This window comes from Bos taurus, chromosome 27 (assembly GCF_002263795.3).
Source record: "Bos taurus isolate L1 Dominette 01449 registration number 42190680 breed Hereford chromosome 27, ARS-UCD2.0, whole genome shotgun sequence".
NCBI lineage: Eukaryota > Metazoa > Chordata > Mammalia > Artiodactyla > Bovidae > Bos > Bos taurus.
In genome coordinates this window covers 36859167-36882699 of record NC_037354.1, presented here as the reverse complement: position 1 = coordinate 36882699, position 23533 = coordinate 36859167, and the positions used below count along the sequence as shown (strand labels likewise).

Genomic DNA, 23533 nt, shown 5'->3' with positions numbered 1-23533 from the left:
TACTCCAGCTTTCTTTTGCTTCCCATTTGCATGGAATGTATTTTTCCATCCTCTAACTTTCATTCTGTATGTGTCTTGAGGTCTGAAGTGGATTTCTTGAAGACAGCATATATATGGGTCTTGTTTTTGTATCCATTGAGCCAGTCTGTGTCTTTTGCTTGGAGCATTTAATCCATTTACATTTAAAGTAGTTATTGATATGTCTGTTCCTATTGCCATTTTCTTAATTGTTTGGGGTTGATTTTGTAGATCTTTTTTCTTCTCATATTTCCTGACTATGTATTGTTGTAAGGTTTGTTTGGTGGTACTGAATTCTCTTAACTTTTGCTTGTCTGAAAAGCTTTTTATTTCTCCATCAATTTTGAATGAGATCTTTGCAGGTACAGTAATCTTGGTTGTACTTTCAGTATTTGCTGGGTTGAGTAATCTTTCGGTACTTTAAATATATCCTGCCATTCCCTACTGGCCTGCAGAGTTTCTGCTGAAAGATCAGCCGTTAAGTGTATGGGGTTTCCCTCGTATGTTACTTGTTGCTTCTCCCTTGCTGCTTTTAGTATTTTTTCTTTGTGTTTAGTCTTTGTTAGTTTGATTACTATGTGTCTTGCCATGTTTCTCCGTGGGTTTATCCTGTATGGTACTCTGTGCCTCTTAGACTTGATTGACTATTTCTTTTTCCATATTGGGAAAATTTTCAACTATAATCTCTTCAAAAATTTTGTCATACTCTTTCTTTTTCTCTTCTTTTTCTGAGATCCCTAAAATTCAAATGTTTGTGCATTTGATATTGTCCCAGGGGTCTCTGAGACTGTCCTCAGTTCTTTTCATTCTTTTTGCTTTATTCTGCTCTTCAGAAGTTATTTCCACCATTTTATCTTTCAGCTCACTGATTCGTTCTTCTGCTTCAGATATTCTGCTGTGATTCCTTCTAGAGTATTTTTAATTTCAGTAATTGTGTTGTTTGTCTCTGTATGTTTATTCTTTAATTCTTATAGGTCTTTGTTAATTGATTGTTGCATTTTCTCCATTTTGCTTTCAAGGTTTTTGATCATCTTTACTATCATTATTCTGAATTCTTTTTCAGGTAGTTTGCCTATTTCCTCTTCATTTATTTGGACTTCTGTGTTTCTAGTTTGTTCCTTCATTTGTGTGTTATTTCTCTGCCTTTTCATTATTTTTTTTTAACATACTGTGTTTGAGGGCTCCTTTTCCCAGGCTTCAAGGTTGACTTCTTTCTTCCTTCTGGTTTCTGGGCTCCTAAGGTTGGTCCAGTGGTTTGTGTGAGCTTCGTATAGGGTGAGATTTGTGCTGAGTTTTTGTTGGTTTGTTTTTCCTCTGACGGGCAAGGCTACGTGAGGTGGTGATCCTGTCTGCTGATTACTGGGTTTGTACTTTTGTTTGTTTGTTGTTTAGCTGCGGTGTCCTTCGCAGGGTGCTGCTGGTGGTTGGCTGACGCCGGCTCTCGTATGCAGGTGGCTTCCTTTGTGTGAGTTCTCACTATCCTTTCCCTGGGGTTAGTTCTCTGGTAGTCTAGGGTTTTGGCTTCAGTGCTCCCACTCCAAAGGCCCAGGGCTTGATCTCAAGTTTTGTGTGGTTCTCTGTCTTCGTTTCCTCTGGTCGGGTCCTCCTGTTGGCTCTCAGCCGGTGTCTTGTGTGCACTTCTGTGTCTGAAGGTGTGTTCCTGACGTATCCGTAGAGAGAGATGTCCTCCACGTCCACATGCTCCTCCACCATCTTGTTCGGTCAGGTTGTCGTTTCTTCACTTTTTAAGAACCTTTTTTCCTGAATTAAGTTGCAGATGTATACTAATGCTTTTTACTCCTATTTACTTGTGTGTATTTCCTAAAAGCAAGGAAATTCTTATAGGTGACCACAGTGCAGTCCAGATCAGGAGTTTACACCCATGAAACATGTTATCTAATCTGGAGACTTTATTCAGATTTCACCAGTTGTACTGCTAATTTTCTTTATAGCAAAAGGAAAGGAAGCCTTGTCCTGGTCAACTAGCCAACTGAGGATTGTGTGTTTTGTTTACTCATAATGTCTCCTATTCTCCTTTACCCTGGAACAGTTTCTCAGTCTTTTTCATGCCCTTGACATTTCTAATGAGTGCAGGTCGTTTATTTTGTAGAACATCCACGGTGGTGACGTGTCCTTTGATCACTTGGTTACAGTGATATCATGCCATGTTTCTTATCTGTGAACTCATTTGCCCTCTGTAATTAAGTAATTTTGGGGTATATACTTTGTTTAAATATGTGCTGTTTCTCATCAGATTTTATCCACTAGACTTTGTTGGTTGCTTTAGATGGAATTAGATGATTTTCTAATTCCATCATATGTTTTTTAATTGGCATACTAATATAAAGAAGAGCTTTTCCTTTTTTCTATCTATCCATCTTTCCATCCATCTGTCTATCTATGACTTATAGATTCTTATTTTATGAGTTATCTTATCATTTGTTGTTACTGGTATTTATTTAGATGCTCAGGTTGTTCCAGATTTGGGCAGGGAGAGCTTCTTTGTGTGTGTGTGTGTGTGTGTGTGTGTGTGTGTGTGTTACTTTGTCCAATTTATTCATTTGGTGATTTTTAAAGTTGAGGTATAATTGACCTCAATTTTATATAACTGTAAAAAAGTTTCAAGTGTACAATGAAATGATTCAATATTTGTATAGCCCATATTCATATCTGCTTTTTAGCCACAGCAATATATCCTAGGCTCCTGTTGTTCATGCTGTAGATTCAGCCATTTCTCTGGGAATCCCTGGTTCCTTTTAGTGGAGAATGGGCATCAGCAGTAGTTCTGTTCTTTTACTTTCTCAGGCCCAAAGAAGTGTCATCCTTGATTTTTTCTGCATACCCTGTACATGTTCAGTTCATCAGCACATCCTATTGGTCCTACCTCCAGAATGTCTCCAAAATATGACTGCTGCTTTCCCCACCCACCTTCTTAGCCTGAGCTGCCCTCCTTTCCTCTTGGGCTGCTGTGATGTCTCCATACTCATGTGCTTGCTTCCACTCCTGCTGCTCACCCCTGTGTCTGAGCTGTATTCTTTACACAGGGGCTAGAATAAATGTTTTCAGACTTTCCACTCTGCTCAGAAAGCCTGTAGGGTCATTCAGTCCTGCTGAGACTATTTAAAGAGACCCACTGTGGCCGTGTTCCTGCCTTCCTCTTGCACATTGTCCTCCCATTCTGGCCCTTGTTGACACGTCACCAGCCACCGGCCTCCTCTGTCTTCCTCAGGTGCACCAGGCGCACTTGGCCTCGGAGCCTTTGCACTTCCTGCTCCCGGTCTGCGTGGCCCTTCCTCTGGTCCAGAGAGCGAGTCTGCTCACTGCTCACTCTGTTTAGGCCTCTGCTTCTGTCTTCTGGGTCACTCTTTGTCTCCCTACCTGCTTGCTTGTCCTACAAGGTGCTCAGCACTTACTTCTAAATGGAAACATTCATTTCTGGAATGCCAGTGCCTTGACATCAGGCGCTTTCTTTTTGGTCACTGCTTTATACTGAGTATTTGGAATATAGTAAAGGCTCAGTAAATATTTGTCTACTGAGTGGATATTTAAATAAAGTTTTCTGTTGGGTGAAATGAGTCAGAAGTTATAATAATAGGTGTGAAGAGAAGAGATGTGAAGAGAAAGATGACTAGGGAAAGTTAAAAGGGGTGCTGAGCCTTGCTGAGGCCTAGTGGAGACAGTATGTTTCTTCCAGTGTTTTATTAAACTTGGGATTATCCGTGTACGAATCTGGCACCAAGGAAATAGGCAGCTAGACTTGTGCACCCTAACCTGTGCTGATTCTCGTAAGCACGGTCTGGAAATAGTGCACTGACGTTATGATGATATTTCTCCATGAAGTCCATTCATTTAGAATTCACGTGCCTGGCCTGGAGCTAGAGCTATAGGGTAGACGGACAGTCATAGACTCTGCCTTCATGAAACGTTCAGTCTCATGAGTGCAACAGATAGTAAACAATTGTACAAGTAAGTCTCTTGTTACAAGCTTATAAGTAGTGGGAAGAAAGTAAGAATGTGGTGAGAGGGCATAGTAGACACTTCCTGTACCAGTCTCTGGTATTCCTAGGCAGTGATAATTCACACAGGGACTTAAAAGATGAGTAGAAAGTCAGCAAAGCAAAGAGCTACTGAGGAGAATGTTCCAGACATAGGGGGCTGCCTGTACACGTCTGGAGGCATAAAAGAACTTGGTACATTTGAGGAAATGAAAGAAGGCCAGGACAACCAGAGTACAATGAATAAAAGCCACAAAAGATGAAGTTGGAGAGAGAAAATGAGGACATAAGTTAGGATTGGAGTTTTTATTGCAATTGTAGTGGGAAGGTGTTGAATGATTTAAAAAGATTGTTTTTCCATTGTGTTTTATTGTAGGACATTGACTGTAGGTCCCTTATCCTTGCTGTTCATCTCTTTTGTGTACAGCAGCATAGAGCTGTCCCTTACCCCTTGGGTAACCATTAGTTTGTTTTCTATGTTTGTGTCTTATTTCTGGTTTTTAAATAAATCTGTGTCTTTTTTTTCTTTTTAGATTCTACAAATAATGATGTCATGATAATTCTTTTTTATGGCTCAGTAGTATTCCATTGTATGTATACACCACATCTTCTTTAATCATTGAATGATTTTAGCAAGGAAATAGAACAAATACGAATTAAATTTTCTTTTTTTAGCCACTATATGAATGGATTTAAATTCTTCATATTCCAAGCTAAGAGTAGAAGCAGGGAAACAAATGTAGAGGCTTTTTCAGTGATCGAGAAGGTGACTTAGACTAGAGAGGCGGCAGTGGAGATGGGGGAGAAGGAAATGAATTTAGAATCCTTTTCAGAGATGGAGTTGGTGTAACTTGGTAGGTTTGATGTGTAGTTTAAAGGAGTAAGGGGACGTCAAGAACAGCTTCCAGGCTCTCTGACCTAATGTCCTAGAGAAAGCGAGTTGAAGCAATGGGGGGACTCACTATTGATTAGATTAGATGTTTTTAAATAATAACAGCATTCATAAACATAGCATACAGAGTCATTTTGGAGAGCCTAGACATGCTGTAGTAGAAACTGCTTCAACCTTTGTTCCACAAATTTTGCAGGAAGATTTTAGTACAGTGTCTTAGATGGCAATCCATCCAACCAGTAGTTCATCATATTTAAATACCTACCCTGTTCTAGAAATTGCTAGGTGCAGGGCCTGTGAGTGAGACATAATTTGAATTCTCATAGAGCTTTAACCAGTCACAAAAGCAGCTCCCAATAGTGATAGCTTATAGTGATGATCTTGAGCAATTAAATTTTGTGTGATACGTTACCTAATTAAGTCAGACATTATTGAAGTATTTCACAAGGTTTCTTTTTTTCACCCCTCCTTCAAAAAGGGTCATTTATTAATTGGTTTTGCTTTTTGTTTACTTTAAAAAAAAAATACAGGAGAAGGGTATAGTTTGCCTGGTACTATCTTCCATCATTAGTGGCTATTCAGTGAACACCCATAAAAAACAGCCACCTCTTAAAAAAAAACAGAAGCAAAGAAATTGGTAGAATAGGGTTTTATTTGGAATTATCTTTCAAAAGTGATTTTGTGAACTTGGAAGGAATGGTTTTTCTTAGAAGATTCATCACTGAAAAGAAGCATTTGTATTTAAGTCATTACGTTGAAGAGCATGACAGCCTCCTCGAAATAAATAGAATGGTTTTTTACATAAAATATCACCAAATAGTGCATTATATTTCCTTAGTATTTTTAGTGCTTTCTAATTTTGAAGGATTTGATTGTGTGTGTGTGTTTCTAGAACACTAATAGCATTTTTGAAATAACTTTTTTCTTTGCATAAAGAATTTAACAGTTAATTAGAAATGAAATAAACTAGGTTCAGCAACTCTCTTCACTCTTAAGAGTTGTTATCCCTATTTAATTATTTTTTTCCTTGGAAAATATTTATCTTACAATTACCAAAATGCATGTAAAAGCATTGACATTTTACCCTCAATGTCCCAACTACCTAATCAGTCGGTCTCAAGCCAGAATGCACTTTAAAACCACCTTATCCTGCCTAGGCCCTGTTCAGATATTTATGAACTCCAGGGACTGGGGAGAAGGGCCCAGTATTAGGAAATGCTCTCTAGGTAGTTTTGTAATTTGAAACTGCTCGAAGATATGCATGCCTCTTAGCTACAGCTCCACTAGGAAAGTCAAGACGCAGAGGCCGTTCTCACTCTAAGCGGTGAGTTCTCACCCACAGTGACTGTCTGTAGCGTTCTGACAGTGGTGGACAGGTAAGGCGGTAACCAGGTAACCAGTAACCAGGTAAGGCAGTAACCAGGTAACCAGTAACCAGTGCGTGGAGCTTGTTCGGTGACTCTTCACCTTCTGCACAGCCCCACTGGGTACAGCCTGGGACATTGCTTACTCCTCTGGCCCAGCAGCTTCGTTGAGCCTGGTGTCAGGGCGCACATCTGGAGCTCCCGCCCACGTCGTGGCAGGTTTCTGGGTTGGTTTGAGTGCCCCACGGGCACACTTCTTGAAGTCTGCTCTACGGCTGCACTTGCGCATGTCCATGGTGTGTTCTCCGGGCACCACCTTGTTGATGGCCGACTGGCCTTTCTTCTTTTTGCTGCCCTTCTTTGTGGGAACCCTCCTGCCGGACTTGACAGTTTAGCAAAATTTTACTGAATATTCATTAAGATAGTGGTTAAAAGCCTAGGTATTAGAAATAAGCTGCCCAGGTTCAAATCCTGTCGAGTGACCTTTGTCAACTAAGTTACTTAATAGGTTTGTTGAAAGGATTAAATGAATTGATATTTGCCAAGCACTTGGTGTGTCACTCATGTGGTGAGCACTAAATCCATGCCGGTTTCTGCTAGCTATCTTAGTGGTGGGTGCTGGAAACCCACAGATACATAGAAAATGTGTCTCTGCTCTCCAGATAACATACATTTATAAAACAATAGTTGAAGCCTTGTGGTTAGCAATAGGAAGTCTTTTATTGTGTTCTAGGTTCACTACATTCAGCATTATGTGTCAGTTTTTGCATTTAATAAAATCTTGTTACTTGCTCCCGTTTCAAACATATGAAGAAATTGAAGCCTTTGAAGGATTATCATACCTGGAATTACATAGTTATTCAGTATCAGAATCAGCGTTTGAACCAGGCCGTGTGACTCCAGATCTTTAATCCTTAACTGCTAGTCTCTGGTAAATGTGCTTGAGATGCTGGGAGAATGACAGCAAGGCATCTGCCTAGGCTGTTCATGTCATCTTCAGGGAGCAGGTGATATTTGACTAGGGTGTTCAAAGAATGAATGAGAATTAGCTACTGGATGGGGAGAGGAGGGCATTTCTCATGGAATGGTTTGGGTGTGAGGAACGTTACTGAACACTTGAGCTGTGTGTAATTTCTTCGGTTGGCATTCAGTTAAGAGATGAAGTTGAAAAGGCGAGTACAGACCAGAAGACCGAGTCACGAAGATCCCATGGTCCATGTGAAGCCATCTGTACTTTGCTTTCTAGTTAACGGTGGTTCTTTAAAGTAGTTAAATAGCTCTTGAGGAGCTCCTGAAGAATTTATTTTAAAGAGGACGGCATGGTTGTATTTGCATTTAGAAACCTAGTTCTAGTGATGCAGTGTGAAGTGGGTCAAAGAAGCCCTCCAGTCCATTGCTCACAGTGGTCAGTGAGACGTGACCAGGGCCTGGATGAAGGCGGCGGGGGTCCAGTAGGCAGAGGTTGTGTGAAGGATTTAGGATAGGATGGGAAAGGTAGAGTGCTGGGTTGAGTTGAGGTTAAACGAAAGGACAGAACCACATAGTTCCCAGTGTTCTTTTTTGAGTAGATGATGATACTGGATGTGGGAAGGGGAGCTTCTTTGGATGGCCTCTCCCAATCGTGGTCACACACACTGGGGGCTTGTGCGAAGTCTAGACTGTCTTGTAAAAGGATGTGGTGATCAGGAGGGCTTCCAGGTAGGTTTGCCAGGTCATCAGCACACAGGTGACAGCTGAAACTGCATGGGTAATAGCTGAAGTTGTTAACATAGATAACGTTCATTTAACAGTAAACGTTACCGGGTACTGGTTACCTTGTGTACCATTAGGCACTAGAGAGAAAACAGGGACCAAAGCAGACTTTAAAAAAAAAAATTCGTATTCTCAGGAGCTAACAGTTTAGTAGTGGGGACGGATTAAAGTAAATACTGTATCATGTGGTAACGTTATGGGGAAAAAGCACGGGGTGGGGGGCAGAGAACTCTGAGGGGAGGGATGGATTTGTGCAGTTTTGAATTGTTGGGTTAGGGACTGTCCACCATGTAGCAGAAGGCTGAGCAAGGTGAGGGAGTGAACAGCAGAGTACTGGAATCGCAGGCTGTGGGCAGGGGCTTGTGCCTGGTACAGTCCAGGAGATACACGAAGGCCACGTGCTCGCTGACACTTGGTCTTTTCTGGGGGTTTATTTATTTATTTATTTTTAGTAGCCGTCCTAATGGGTGTGAATGGGTGTGATGTACAGTTGCATTTCCCTGGTGACTAGTGATGTTGAACATCTTTTCATGTGCATATTGCCCATCTGTGTATATATCTTCTTTAGAGAATGAAAATTGATTAGAAGTCATTATATTGTAAGATCTTATCCTAATTCAGTTGTTTGGCAAAACATAATCTGAACTGATTTGAGACTATCTATATATGTATGCTGCTGCTAAGTCGCTTCAGTCGTGTCCGACTCTGTGCGAACCCATAGACGGCAGCCCACCAGGCTCCCCCGTCCCTGGGATTCTCCAGGCAAGAACACTGGAGTGGGGTGCCATTTCCTTCTCCAACGCATGAAGGTGAAAAGTGGAAGTGAAGTCGCTCAGTCGTATCCGACTCTTCACGACCCCGTAGACGGCAGCCCACCAGGCTCCCCCGTCCCTGGGATTCTTCAGGCAAGAACACTAGAGTGGGTTGCCATTTCCTTCTCCAGTGCATGAAAGTGAAAAGTGAAAGTGAAGTCGCTCAGTCACGTCCGACTCTTCACGACCCCATAGACTGCAGCCCAGCAGGCTCCCTCGTCCCTGGGATTCTCCAGGGAAGAACACTGGAGTGGGTTGCCATTTCCTTCTCCAGTGCATGAAAGTGAAGTCGCTCAGTCGTGTCCGACTATTAGCGACCCCATGGACTGCAGCCTACCAGGCTCCTCTGTCCATGGGATTTTCCAGGCAAGAGTACTGGAGTGGGGTGCCGTTGCCTTCTCCCAAGAACACTGGAATGTATATATATTCTTTGTTGTGTCAGTTGCTCAGGCGTGTCCGCTCTTCGTGACCCCCATGGTCCGTGAAATTCTCCAGGCAAGAATACTGGAGTGGTTTGCCATTCCCTTCTCCAGGGGATCTTCCTGACCCAGGGATCAAACTTGGGTCTCCTACATCGCAGACAGATTCTTTACCATCTGAGTTACCAGGGAAGCCCAATATATTCTTTAGTTATCCTATGAATATATGAATATTCATATGCTTTGCTGAAGAAATATGAAGGTATCTGATTATGCAGTGTTGTCCCAAACCCTGCTGAGGCTGTTGATTTAAGATACATATATGTACTGTAACACTTTTCTAACGAGAAAAGTTCACAATTCCAAAGCACATTCTATTCCAAGCGTTTTGGATAAGAGGCTGTGGATGTGTACTTTGGAAAGCTAAGTTCTAGTTCAAAAAAATTTACAAACTTTTGGAGTTCAGAAATTAATTAGTTGAGGGCTCCCCATACGTTCTGTCTCACCTTGTACCTTGTTGGTTCTTTCTGTTTGTGCTTCACTCTTGCTGTTCCTGTGCTGTCCTTCTCCCTCGACTTCTCTGAGCCTTGTTTCTCACCCCACACCCCTCCCCGTCTGTGAAGTGGGCATGTGTTTCCTGCTTTGAGGACTGGATTGTGGGGAATGAAGGAGATGACAGTGCGAGATGCAGGGTCTGCACAGGAGGTACCCCACACATACTGAGGCTCTTTCTTCCCAGTTCATGCTCTCTCCATTTCACAGCTTATGACTTCATTCTTACACATCTCTTTCATCAGGTAACTTTTAATCCTTAAGGAACAGGATTGTTTTTTATTAAAGTTTTCATGGGAAATGTCCCAGTGTCAGAAAGACATATCTTCTCCCACCATTGCACATTCTCGTGCTGATACTAAGGGGAATCCTACCTTCCATTCCCACCTCAAAGTGTCATTCCCACAGGGAATGGAAAAGAGATGTCTGACGGGAGGGGCAGGGCTGTGTCAACTTCAATTGTAATTTTCCTTTTGTACCAGATCTAGGCTGGGGGTCAGTGTATACAAGAGTGGTCTCTCGCTATTGGATGGAAGTGGAGTTTTTTGCAGAAAAGTAACAACCTTTTCTCCAAAATTGCTGGTAATAAGTTTCATTCTCTAGAATAGGCATATTTAAAGTTACCTCTTTTGATTTAGTCCAATTACTAGTGCATTCAGTGTCCCCTCCCGTATTTTCTTAGGTTGGACAGTCCATTCTGGCCCAGAATGTGTGTTTTGTTTTAGCTGTTTAGGCGTATTCAAATGAGAAGGAAGGCACAGGGTGGCAGCACCCAAGTTAAAAGCTTAAAAAAAACTTATGTGCTCTTGATTTGTTAAATACCTGCTACTTTGGAAAGTTGCATATTTGATGACATCTTGACTGAAATTTAAACATGAAATCAAAGATAACTTTGTAATTCAGACTTGGCAGTTTGGTTTTGGCAAGGCCTGGGTTAACGGGCGGTTGGGCGCACCTGCTCCTTCCTGGCTGCACAGCCTTTGTTGCTTCTGCACGCTGGCTCAGAGGCTCCTTTCGCAAGGGAGCTGGAGGGTGGCCGGCGCGTTTCCTAGTGCAGGAGGCCGAGGGCCCTGAAGGCAGGGAGGTGTGCCGTGCCTCCGGCCTTCCGCAGACCGCAGGTGGCGGCGATGTGCAAGCAGTTGTACTGGAGCTGGGTGTCCACCTTCGCGTCAGGCATCCGCCTGGAGGAGCGCGCGGCCGCGGACGGGAAGGCTGTCCAGCCGCAGGTGATGTCGCAGCAGGTGTGTGGCCTCGCCCTGTGTGCGTCCTGTGTGACCCTTGGCCCAGGAGGTTAGATTTGGTTTCTGACTGGTTATTCTGATATTTTCTGTATTACTGTTCTTGTTATTTGGAGCTGTGAAGATAGGCTAAAAGGTGCTACTTTGTGAATTACAGTACATGATTCTGGAATGTAGTTTAAAGAACAGTGTGTTTAAAACTTTTGCAAAGCTCTGTTTGGCTTTTGAGAAACAAACAAACAAAATCTTTCTCTAACCCCATCTTGTGTTTTTCTTTTTGATTTTGCTCTTGAAAGAGCCTCAGTGCTCCTTGGTGTCGTAACACAGTTTATCCAACTAACAGATGTTTGTCTTTTGTTTTGAGGTGCCTCAAGGAAGAGGTGAGGTTTCACCTGGCTATGCTCCAACTTGAAACCCGAGATACGTCCCTTGGCCTTTTAGAAAAGGGAGTGGTTAGACAGACCAGAGGGAGTCCTCAGATGAGTTATGGTGAAGAGGCGTTTTCCTTAAATAAATTTATATAAAGGATATAAATTTGATATTATATCTTTTTAGATTTGTTAGAAGTGGGGGTGGGGTGGGGTGTGTGTTTGTCCTGCGCTCCAGCAAGGGACTTTTGGTCATCTCTCAGTGGTTTTTAAAGCATAAAATGGTGAAGGATAATTTTGGTTGTTCCTTTTAAGAGTTATTAATACTTGTGTTTGATTAGGCCGAATTCTAGCTCCGTTTTTAAAAACATTAATTCATGTTTATAGAATATCCATGATAATTATACATGGTTATGTATTGTATGTTATATATATAATATACACGGGGACATACCTTCTTTTATTGCTCTTCACTTTATTGTGCTTCACAGATAATGTTTTTTACAAATTGAAATTTGTGGCAGCTCCGAGTTGAGCAAGTGTATCAGCAAGCACCATTTTTCTAAGAACACTTATTTGTTCATTTCATGTCTCTGTGTCACATTTTGGTAATTTTTGCAACATTTCAAACTTTTTCATTATTATTGTATTTGTTCTGATGATCTGTTATGGGACTTGCTAAAGGCTCAAATAATGTTTGGCATTTTTCAGTAATAAAATATTTTTAAATTAAGTATGTCCGGGTTTTTTTTTAAGATATAATGCTATTGCAAACTTAATAGACCAGAGTGTAAACATAATTTTTATATGTACTGGGAAACCAAAAATTTGTGTGACGTGCTTTATTGTGATTCTTACTTTGTTCCTGTGGTCTGGAGCCAAATCCACAGTATCTCTGAGGTATGCCTATACGTGTATACGAATCTTGTTCCACTGGGCACAGGGCAAATCAAATTCCCTGCGAAAAGCTACTAGGAAGGAAGTTTTAGGAGAAGTGTACAACGGACTGAAGACTCTTACTTGTTTTGGTGTATTCTTTTCGTGTTGTCCTTAGTACCTGCTTTTGCAGACTAGAGGATGCTTGCTTTCTGTGTGCACGCCCCTGTTGAGTAGGTTGTTGCTGCTTCTGTCAGTTGGGGTGCTGTATGTCTGATCTCAGCCTGTGGGCGGCAGGCCCTCCTCCCCATCCCTGACTCTGAATCCCCCTGTGCCACGGTGTCTCTTTAACTACTGAGTCATTAAGGAAGGAGTTTAGTTGAGGATATTCACAGTATTATTAAATATGGAAACTGTAGTGTCACCAACTGCATTTGGTTCTAGGAGATTTATTAGCATATTTAGTTTTCATTTGGTTGCTCGTTTTAAAGAGTAAGACAGTTTATTTCAAAACTCATTAGCTTGTTCCTGGCTTTTCTAATTCCTTGTGGAATCCTGAGAACAGGACACTTTGATTCAGACGATTTTTTTGTTTTGTTTGTTACCTATCTTAGTATTTTTAATGTACCTAACTTATATAACCAGTGTATTTTCTCACTCCACTCTTAGTGTTTTTAATGTAGCTAACTTATGTAATCAATGTATTTTCTCACTGCACAGAAAGTTGGAGTGACTGGTCCTCCTGATCCACAAGTCCGCTGTCCCTCTGTTATTGAGTTTGGGAAGTATGAAATTCATACCTGGTACTCCTCTCCATATCCTCAAGAATACTCAAGGTATGTTTTGAGAGGCCATTTACCTTTTGTTCTTAGGTTCCTAGAACTCCAGCACTAGAAGTGATCTTGGAGACATTGTTGTAGTCCAGTTCATCTCTTTACATTCAAGAAAACTGGTAGGTTTTAAGTGTCCATAATAGCAGCATACTTTGGCAGCCACTTAGTCTCAGTTGGCTTTATAATTTTTTTTTCTGTAACCTATCCAAAAACTATTACTTAAGATCGGAAATATGACACATGGTCAGAATGAAAGGGGAACATTTTTTTCTTTATGAGAAATTGGCCTTCATATCTCACACCAAAAAAATTTCTTTTAAAGAGAAATTCTTATACTTAACTATAAATAAAGTTTTACTGAGTAGCCTTTTATTTAAATTTTTATAATTTAACAAACTTAGTAAATTGTTTTCCCAGAAATAATTAGCCAAATGGTATAAAATTATATATAAATGGCTTGGGTTTCTAGATATAAAAACTGATCAGTCACCAGCTTTTTGGGATAACGTAGTGAGCTTAATGAAGCCAGATTTGTTTCTTGACTCAACTCTGACATTTATAAGCTATGTAACCTTAGAAATTACCTAGCTACTTGGTACTTCAGTTTCCTCATCTGTGAAACAGAGATAATAATAGTTCTGACCTCAGGAGGTTTATTGTGAACATTAAATGAGTAGAATCATGTAAATCACTTAAAAATTGTGAGTGGTCAGTAACGTCAGTTATTTTTTTCTTTTAGGGTTGAAATTAAAAGAGTTGAAAAATAAGATTCAGTCAAAAAATTAAACACTGGCTTAGCATTTGAAGCAGTCATTAATTCTTTAATCTGGCTTACAAATCTAAGCAGATTAGAAAAGTAGGAGTGAGACCCAGACCTCAGTGACAGAGAGGTGGGGGGAGAAAGCAAAACCCCAGGAATCTGACATACAAGCTTATGAAACACAGTAGCTGAGAGCCATTTATTGTAGGATCAGTTACCTCCAAACTCTGTGTTAGACCTTTAAGGCAATATTATATTTATTTCATGGAAGAATAACAATCTGAGTTTGTTAAAAACATTATATATTATGTATATATGTTAAAAGAGGGAAGGAAATTCCTCAACTACCTACAGAACACAGGTGTTTAGTGCAATGTCTTCCTCAGGAGTTATGGCCAGCCAGGGTATTGTATAATCAAGAACAGCAAAGTTGAAGAATTAATTTCATCATGAAGTTTAAAATAAATCATTACCATTTTAAGTGAGCTCTTTCCCAGCTGTGCAGATCACAAGAGTGCCCCGCCTGGAACAGAAAGCCTGTTCAGCTGTGTGTCCCGCCCAACGGCTGCCGTGGGGAGTGCAGCCCCAGGCACCTGCTCTCTTCCTCTCCAGGGCGGGAGGAGGGGCGGAGCTCATTTAGTCAGGAGCAGAGACAGAGGAGACGAGAATGAGGCTGTCAGTTTTAAGATACTAAGTCTGATTAAAAATGTTGCATTTTGCTCTGATGAGTTTGTCCCTAGAATTTGACTTCTTAATCAAGTTTGAGGGAGTTAGTTACCAGTGAAAGAATAAACATTGCCAGCAGAAAAATAAATAACCTAAGAAGTTTAATAGGAATTGTAACAGAAAGCAGCAGCAGAACTGTAACATACATCTAAGTAGAATTTTAGATGTTTTCTGTACTTTTCATTAGTCACCATTGTGAAGGGTTCCCTGAAAATAGCAGATAATATTGTGTAATTTATATGTTTTTTAGTAATTATTTTTTCTATCTATATAGTCTTAATTTTCTTAATTCATTTTCAAAAAAACATGTTTTGTTGAGTTTAGACTTGTTTCACTTCTGAGTTCTTTAAACTTGAGTTGACTATAATGTTTAGAGATCACGTGCTTTCTAAATAATAAACCTATATTTTTACTTTGTTAATGACTATTCTCTGCTAAATTACTTCTAAATTATTTTCTTATTAATAAAAGTTCTAAACACTTTAAAAAATTTCCGAGTCCTAAAGCAAAACAAAGAAGAAGAGCAAAAACAAAGAGGAGATCGTAAAAGGAAAAATTATTTGGGAAGTGGGATTACGTATTATCTCCTATAATATTCAGATATTTGTGTGTGTGGTATATGTTAAGTAGTCTTGCATCCATGATTTTTAAAAAACAAAATGAAACAACAGCAATGAAGCAGCTTCATTTGGAGCAGTATGATTAAGTCTCAGACGTTGAAGAATATAAAGCAGAGGTTGTAACCTGAGGTTTCCCCCGCAGGGCGATGTGATGCTCACACATGGCAGATGGGTCCATAGAGGGCCGGACTCTGCCTCTAAGGACGTGACGCAAATAGGCTGAAGGCAAGAGGAACTGTGGTCACGGAATGTTCTCTACTCCTGAGCTGCTTAGGGCTTTAGCTTCTTAATAACCTCTTTGCTACAAGTTCGTATTAAGATAAGATCCCAAAAACGCATATTCTCACATATTTGAGTAGTTTGGGAACCTTGCTCTACCTTTTGATCCTGTTCCTGACTTGACTTGATGCTTAGATTATGTACAACCCCAATTACTAAGGAACGGCATCCTCTTAAGTCTTTAAATGACCATTAAATGATGAAATAAAATGGATGAAAGGAGAATAAAAATATTCATAGTATTAATCATAAATAATAGCCATAGTTACCATTCACTGAGCTTACTCAGTGACTAAACATCTCTGGAATAATTCTGTGAGGTGGATATTGCTATCTTTGTTCTCACAGGCCAGGGCCCAGCAAACATATTCAAGACCACACAGTTTCTAAATGGGAGAACCAGGATTTAATCCCACTTTTCTCTTACCATATAGCTATAACTTTTAGCCACTGTACATGACCACTCCATGTAGCATTGATGACTAGATTGATCTCAGATGGCTTGTACCATAATCTTTGACTTAAGGAGTATTTGGTGTAATTTCTATTGTATTAAAATTTTACTATTGACATATTATAAAAGCTGCACAAACTGCTGCTATCTTGGGCAATGTTCTAAAGCCACAATAGGAAGAATATTTGCATTATCATAGAAGTAAGGGAACCAATACAGCTGTAGCCCAATCCTGACTTCAGAGATTATGGTATCCATGTAATGGGTGACTTTAAAATAAATGTCAAGTGTGGGGGCTGTACCCCCATGATGGAGCTAGTCAGAGTGACCATATGCGTCCTCGATAGTCCAGGCCTAGGTGCTGTCAAGGAGAAGGCAGAAAGCAGTACTCAGCAGTGTTCTTTAGGTCGGGGAGTGTTCCTGATTTCAGTAACTGCACTTCATTTCATGTGATCTGATGTTTTTCCTATTTGATATATTTTTTCAATGAGAGAACTGCAGCCATTTGTACTATTACTAGAAAAGATATTTGATCTTTTCTAGAGTTGTATTGAATGATTCCCATTAGACTAACAGTGTCATCCCAGTAGTCTTGATTTTAATAAAGTCAAAGGCTTTTAAAATACAAAGGATCATAAGAGACTATGACAAATAGCTGTATGTCAATCAGATGGACAACGCAGAAGAAATGGAGAAGTTCCTAGAAATGAACAATCTTCCAAGGCTGAAGCAGGAAGAAATAGAAGATGTGAAAAGACCAATTACCAGTAATGACATGGCATCAGTACTAGAACGGCTATCAGCAGACAAAGCTTCAAGAGCAGATGGCTTTATAGGTGAATTCTACCAAACATTTAGTGAAGTGGTAGCGCCTGTCTTTTCTCAAACTATTCCAAAACATTGCAGAGGAAATAGTGCTCCCGAACTCATTGTGTGAGGCAAGCATCTCCTTGATTCTAAAACAAGATAAAGATACCACAAGAAAAGAAAATTATAGGCCAGTATCACTGATGAACATAGATACAAAAATCCTTAACAAAATGCTACCAAACCAATGCAATAATGTGTTAAATGCAACAATGTATTAAAATGATCATAAGCAATGATTATAAATAATAGTCAAGTGAGATTTATCATGGGGATTCAAAGATTCTTCAGTATCTGCAAATCAATCAGTGTGATACAACACACTGAAGAACAGAATTAACAAATTGAAGGTCACACTAAAAATAGTGTGACCATCTCAGTAGATGCACGGAAAGCTTTTGACAACATTCAGCATTCATGTGATAGAAACTCTCCAGAAAGGGAGCGTAGAGAGAACACACATAATAACGGCACGTATGACAAGCCCACAGCTAATTTCACACTCAGTTATGAAAAGCCCAAAGAATTTCGTCTCAGGTCAGGAACAAGACAAGGAGCAAGACCGCTTTAATTCAACATAGGTTGGAAGTCCTGGCTACCTCAGTCAGACAAGAAAAAGAAATAAAGAATCCAGATTGGACAGGAAAAAGTAAAATGGTCACTGTTTGCAGACAATATGACACTATACATAGAAAAGTCCTAAAGAAGCCACAAAAAACGTTTGGAGCTCACTGATGAATTTGGTAAAGTTGGCAGGATACAGAATTAATATGCGGAAATCTGTTGCATTTCTATACCCTGACAGTGAACTGTCAGAAAGTAAGGAAATAGTCTCATTTACCATTGCATCAAAAAGAATAAAATGCCTGGGAATAAACCTGCCTAAGGAAGTAAAAGATCTGTACTCAGAAAACTGTAGGACACTGATGAAAGAAACTGAAGATGACGGAGACAAATGGAAAGATACATTATGTTTATAGATTGGAAACCTTACTGTTAAAAACGACAGATACCATGCAAAGCAATCTACTCATTATGTGCAATTCCTGTCAAATTACTCAGGGCATTTTTCATAGAACTAGGACAAAAAATTTTAAATTTGTATAGAAATGCAAAAGACCCTGAATGGCCAAAGCAATCTTGAGAAAGTAAAACAGAGCTGGAGGGTTGACTTCAGACTGTATTACAAAGCTACAGTAATCAAAAAGTGTGGTCCTGGCACAAACACACACACACAGAGATCAATGAAACATAATAGCCCAGAAATAAACCCGCCTCTTATGGTCAGTCTGTGATGGAGAAAGCAAGAATGTACAGTGGGAAAAAGTCGGATTCTTCAGTAAATGATATTGGGACGATCGGACAGTTGCATGTAACAGAATGAAACTGGACAGTTTTCTCAAATCATGTAAAAAATAAACTCAGGATGGTTTAAAGTCCTAAAGATAAGACCTGAAGCCATAAAAGTCCTAAAAGAAAATATAGCTGGAATACTCTTTGATATAAATTGGAGCAGGTTTTTTATCTGTCTCCTAAAGCAAAGGAAACAAAAGCAAAAGTAAATGGAGCCTAATTAAACTTAAAAACTTGTACTGCAAGGGAAACCATTGACAAAATGAAAAGACAACCTCCTGAATGGGAGGAAATGCTTGCAAATGATATGATCAATAAGGGATTAATACCCAAAATATATAAACAGAGGTGTTTTTTTTTTTCCAATTTCCTTCAGCCTCAGTACGTATTTATATGAGAGAAGATATATTTGGATTATATTTCTTGTCATTGTATCACCCAGTATTTTTGTATGCACAGTTTTTGTTATAGTATCAGATCTTAGCATGCTTACCAGTTTTGGACACAATTCAGGGTACAGGAGAGCCTCTGTGCTGAGGATACATGGGATATGTGTTTATCAGAGAGAGCCATGCAGTCTTCTCAGTCCAGACTAAAATACTTACAGAAGCCACTGGCGTTTAGGTTATGTTCCTTCTGTGGCTTTTTCAGTGGTGAAGAATCTGTCTGCATTGCAGGAGAGGCAGGAGACTCGGGTTAGATCCCTGAGTTGGGAAGATGCCCTGGAGGAGGAAGTGGCAGCCCACTCCAGTATTCTTCCCAGGATAACCCCATGGACAGAGGAGCCTGGTGGGCTGTGGCCATCAGGTCTCAAAGAGTCAGAAATGGCTGAGCACACGTGCACACAGAACCACTTTATTGCCTGGCTCCTTATCACAGAGACTGTGTAAGGGAGAAGTCCTACTGCTAAAAAGCAAGTGTATTGAAAAATATAAATTATTATATAAAAAATAACAATATAGATGAAGAAATAATTAGAAATTTTATTTCAGTCATTGAAAATAGACCTTTGAGGTGCAGGATTTAATGTCATATTTGACTGGAGAGAAAGCCAGAATTTCGGAGCAGAAGGAAGGAGGTAGTGTAGCATGTCCTAACTTGAAAAAACGTTTTCCATATTACAGTTTTATACTTAAAAATATGTACAGAATCTGCTTTTACAGTCCCCACTATATGTCCATCATGCTCAGCCTCTGTACCTGGTGTACCTGGCACAGGGCCTGACAGTGTTCAGTCGGTGTTCATTTTCTGAAAGTAATGAGTGAGTGATCTGATAAAGGAAGAAAGACTGTACAGCTTAACAAAGTCTTCACTTTCTGGTGTGTTCCCAAGGTAGACTTTACTTTTTTTACTTACTGGAGATTATCAAGGAGGAGAGAAGGTGAGATTTTCATGGCTTTCTGGTGGGTAACTTTAAAAGACAACAAAGATTAGTTTACTAGGAAGATCCCTGGATTGTGTGAATTGATTTCCCACCCCTGCCCTCTTGCTATCGATTAGTTGGATCCTATTATCCAGATTAGTTTTATCTTTGATTTTTGTGTTTCCTTTTTTAAAAATTTGATTAATGGGGATAATGATACATTCCTTACCTTTTTACCTGGGTAGTAATGAGTAAGAATAAGAGTGGAAGTTTAAAGTCTTACATAAAGTTTGTGTAATTGTTTTTTTTTACAGGCTGCCTAAATTATATCTCTGTGAATTCTGTCTAAAATATATGAAAAGTAGAACTATTCTGCAGCAGCATATGAAGAAGTGTGGTTGGTTCCATCCTCCTGCTAATGAGATTTATAGAAAGAATAACATTTCTGTTTTTGAGGTAAAGTAGAAGATGTTTAGTAGTTGTCTTCCTATCCGTTTCAAATACAGCCCCCCACCACCACCCAACCCCCCCCACCCCCCACCTCCCTCCCCCCCGCCCCCCGCCGCTGCCCATGCTTTATCCGATTGCACAGCTTGATTTGTTTTGGAAATGTTTTACTATGGTTCACTCACTATGGAGTCAGTAGTTCAGCTCTATAGGGGAGAATCAGAATTAGGTCAGTCTAAGTGGTACCAGTTCACAAACTTGGTCTCTGAATAAACTATTTTGTATTTCATTGAATCAAAGACATCAGTTGTAACATATTTTACGTTCCACTCAGAAGGTAAAAATACTGAAAATTATGATATATATGACTCCATTTGATTTTTTAATGCCAACAGATTTTACTTTTGTATAGATGTGATAAGATTGTGTCTTAGACTCTATGAAACGTGGCACTTAACAGATTTCTACTGCTCTGTTTAAAGGAATATTGTGTAGAGGTATATATGTAACAGCTGTAGTAAATCCTAGTAATATTTCCTGACTTCATCGTGATTGTTTGACTTAGGCTACATCTGTGATTCTGTGTTGTTAATAGTGGTTTTTAAGTTCTTGATCTCAGTTCCGGTCTGATTGCCCAGCTACTAACTGAGTACGTACCATGTGCTCAGTTCTGTTAATTCCGATGATGATAGACTTTCAGGTTGTCAGGATCTGCTCCATCTCTCACTTTCTTAATCTTCCCAGAGCTTTTATTTTAGGTGAGGAATAGAGGAGCTCTTGACCTTTAAGGGAGGGAAAAGGTGTTTTGTACATTAAATTGCTAAAGAAGTGGCAGTCTTTTTTGTGTGTGTGGCAACACAATGTGGCTTCTGGGATCTTAGTTCCCCAACCTGGTTGAACCCCAGACCCTTAGCAGTGAAAGTACAGAGTGCTAACCTCTGGACTGTCACGGAGTTTGCAGAAGTTGCAGTCTTAAAATGTCAGTGTCTTTGGGTCTGATGTAAGCGGTCATGGAGGAGCACACGCTGCAGGGGTGCTGGGACCATACAGCCTCTCGCTCCTGATCCTGGCCAACCAGAGCCCACGAAATACCTCACTTGCCAGGTTGCCGCCCAGGGAACCTGCTCCTTGCTTTTGACAAAAGATAATAATCCCTCAAGGAGCTTTATTTAGGGGGAAACCTCATTTTGGCAGTCTGATTACATTGCTTCTGGCTGCTGGCACAAGTTAAACTGTTGTTTTACTTTGTTTTGCTTAACAGATGTATTTTAGAAGAGGTTACATTTAGATCTTTTGTTGAATTAAATACTTTAAAAAATGCATCAGATCAGCTTGCCATCTGAAGGATTCCTGTAGTCAGTCTTTTTGTAAAAGCAAATGCTGTTTTGAAAATGGCCATCACCTCCTTGTCTAGCCTTTTTTTGTGCTTTGTTGAAGTGCAGTGTTTTGTGTATTTAGTTGTCTTAAAGTAGCAGACACTGTACTCTGCCATTTCAAGGGACAGCTTCCAGATCCATTCTGTTCTGAGAGTTGCCAGCTCCTCCTGGGCTGGACTGTGGGTACTCACAGGCACTCTTTGCTGACGTGTGTTATTCTGGAATTAAAGAGACACCTCGCTGACCGTTTTGTCTGTTTTTTTCCTCTAGGTTGATGGGAATGTGAGTACCATTTATTGTCAGAACCTGTGTCTCTTGGCAAAGTTGTTTCTTGACCACAAAACACTCTATTATGACGTGGAGCCATTTCTTTTTTATGTTCTAACCCAGAATGATGTCAAGGGCTGCCACCTTGTTGGCTACTTTTCTAAAGTAAGTATAGCAGCTGAAGTTTGTCTTGAATTCATATGGAAATACGAAACAGCTTTTGGTTGTCCCTAGGAGGCAGTACAGGGCGCACCCTTCTGGGTGCCGTGTGGCGTTCTGGAAGGGGAAGCAGGAGGACCGCCGAGACACTTAGCAGGTGCCAGCAGGTGCCTAGTAACGTTCAGAGGGCTGTTCTCTGCTGGGAACATAAAACTGCTGCTCACACCCCAGAGGGAAAGCTTTGCCATGGCTTCTACTCCCATGGTGATGATAGGCAGAACTTGTGAAATAAACAGAGTCATTACCTGAGTTCTTTCTCTGTTTAAATCTTCTCTTCCCAATTTGAATTTTAGGCATAGAAGTAAGAATTTTTAAGAAGCCATTTTTTATTAAAGGATACTTTCTCTCCTTCAATTTTCCATTCTCTTGGAGAGAAAAAAAAGTTTCTTCTGTTGTCAGACAACAAAAGAGGCAGTTTTATTTAAGAAAGCCCATGATAAAATCTAACTATATAAAAATAGTTAAGTGAAAAGCCCTAGTTGTTAGTAGGCCGTTTCAGTAGTTAAGTATAATTTAAAATATATTGCTTTGATTTATAGAGGTGTATTTATACCCACCGTATGTAGCGCCAAAGCAGGAGCTACAATAAAAGGAACTTGGAAGTCACTGATGAACTGTCCCACTTCTAGGGGCCACATTGACGGCAGCGTTTGTAGCTTTGCAGATGGTCAGGACTGGGATTCCTCTGCTCATCTCAGGCGCTGACATACTGTTTTCAAGTTGCAGGTGGTGTTGGGTGGCGTCACTTTGGTTTATGTTTTTCCCTGGGGATGGTTGCTTTGTGGAGAGTGCCAGGGGCTTAACACTGTCCTCCCCCTCTCAGAGGGGTATTTTTTTCTTGATGTGCATTGCTAATCCCAAAGGACCAGGGCTGTGGTTTTGACTGTTAATCTTTGTTTCTTAAAAATTAACATTAGTGTTTAGTCTTAGCAGCCTGTTGTTTTAAAACTAGGCTTTTGTTTTTTCTACCAGGAAAAGCACTGTCAACAGAAATATAACGTTTCCTGTATAATGATTCTTCCCCAGTACCAACGCAAGGGCTATGGGAGGTTTCTCATCGATTTCAGTAAGGATTATAGTAACGTAACTGCTCATTGTATCTTCTTGTGGACTTTCTTTTGGTTGGACATGAAGTATTTTTAAATTGCTAATATTAGATATGAGTTTCTATGTGATTTATAGCAAATAGTTTTAATTTGCAGCTATTAATTTACAGTGGAACTTAGTTTTATTTTATGCAATAATTCTGTCTCACAATATGAAAAAGCTTTGTAGAACTACTTAAATTAGCACTAATAAAGAAGTGCAGCACCTGCCCTATTTTTCTTACCCAGTTATCTGAGAAATGTGTGCAGCACGGTTTAGTTACAGGCTTTACCTAGTGATTCAAAATATGCGATGCACCTTTAAAAATGATAGAAGTAAATGATAAGGTAGATAATGTAATTTGAGTTAAAAATTGAAAGCTAACTGTTCTAAAAAGGTCATGTGGAACTTGCATTTTGTTTTATACATTGATAATCTTGCTTTGAAAGTAAATGTGTATTTGAGGTAAATTTTCTATTGATTGCTGGAGAAGGAAATGGTAACCCACTCCAGTATTATTGCCTAGAAAATTCTGTGGACAGAGGAGCCTGGCTGGCTACAGTCCAAGCAGTCGCAAAGAGTCAGACACGACTGAGC

General features: G+C 40.0%; 1 protein-coding gene across 4 annotated transcripts in view; it reads left to right on the top strand.

The window, feature by feature from the left end:
* KAT6A (lysine acetyltransferase 6A) overlaps positions 1-23533 on the top strand; it is a 108868-nt gene that overhangs the window by 70068 nt on the left and 15267 nt on the right. For all 4 annotated transcript variants that reach the window (XM_024986436.2, XM_024986435.2, XM_024986434.2 and 1 more), the window contains 4 exons: positions 13007-13122; positions 19856-19997; positions 21635-21796; positions 22823-22916. In XM_024986436.2, coding sequence (XP_024842204.1) covers positions 13007-13122; positions 19856-19997; positions 21635-21796; positions 22823-22916 — 514 coding nt within the window. The remainder of the gene's footprint in view (positions 1-13006; positions 13123-19855; positions 19998-21634; positions 21797-22822; positions 22917-23533) is intronic.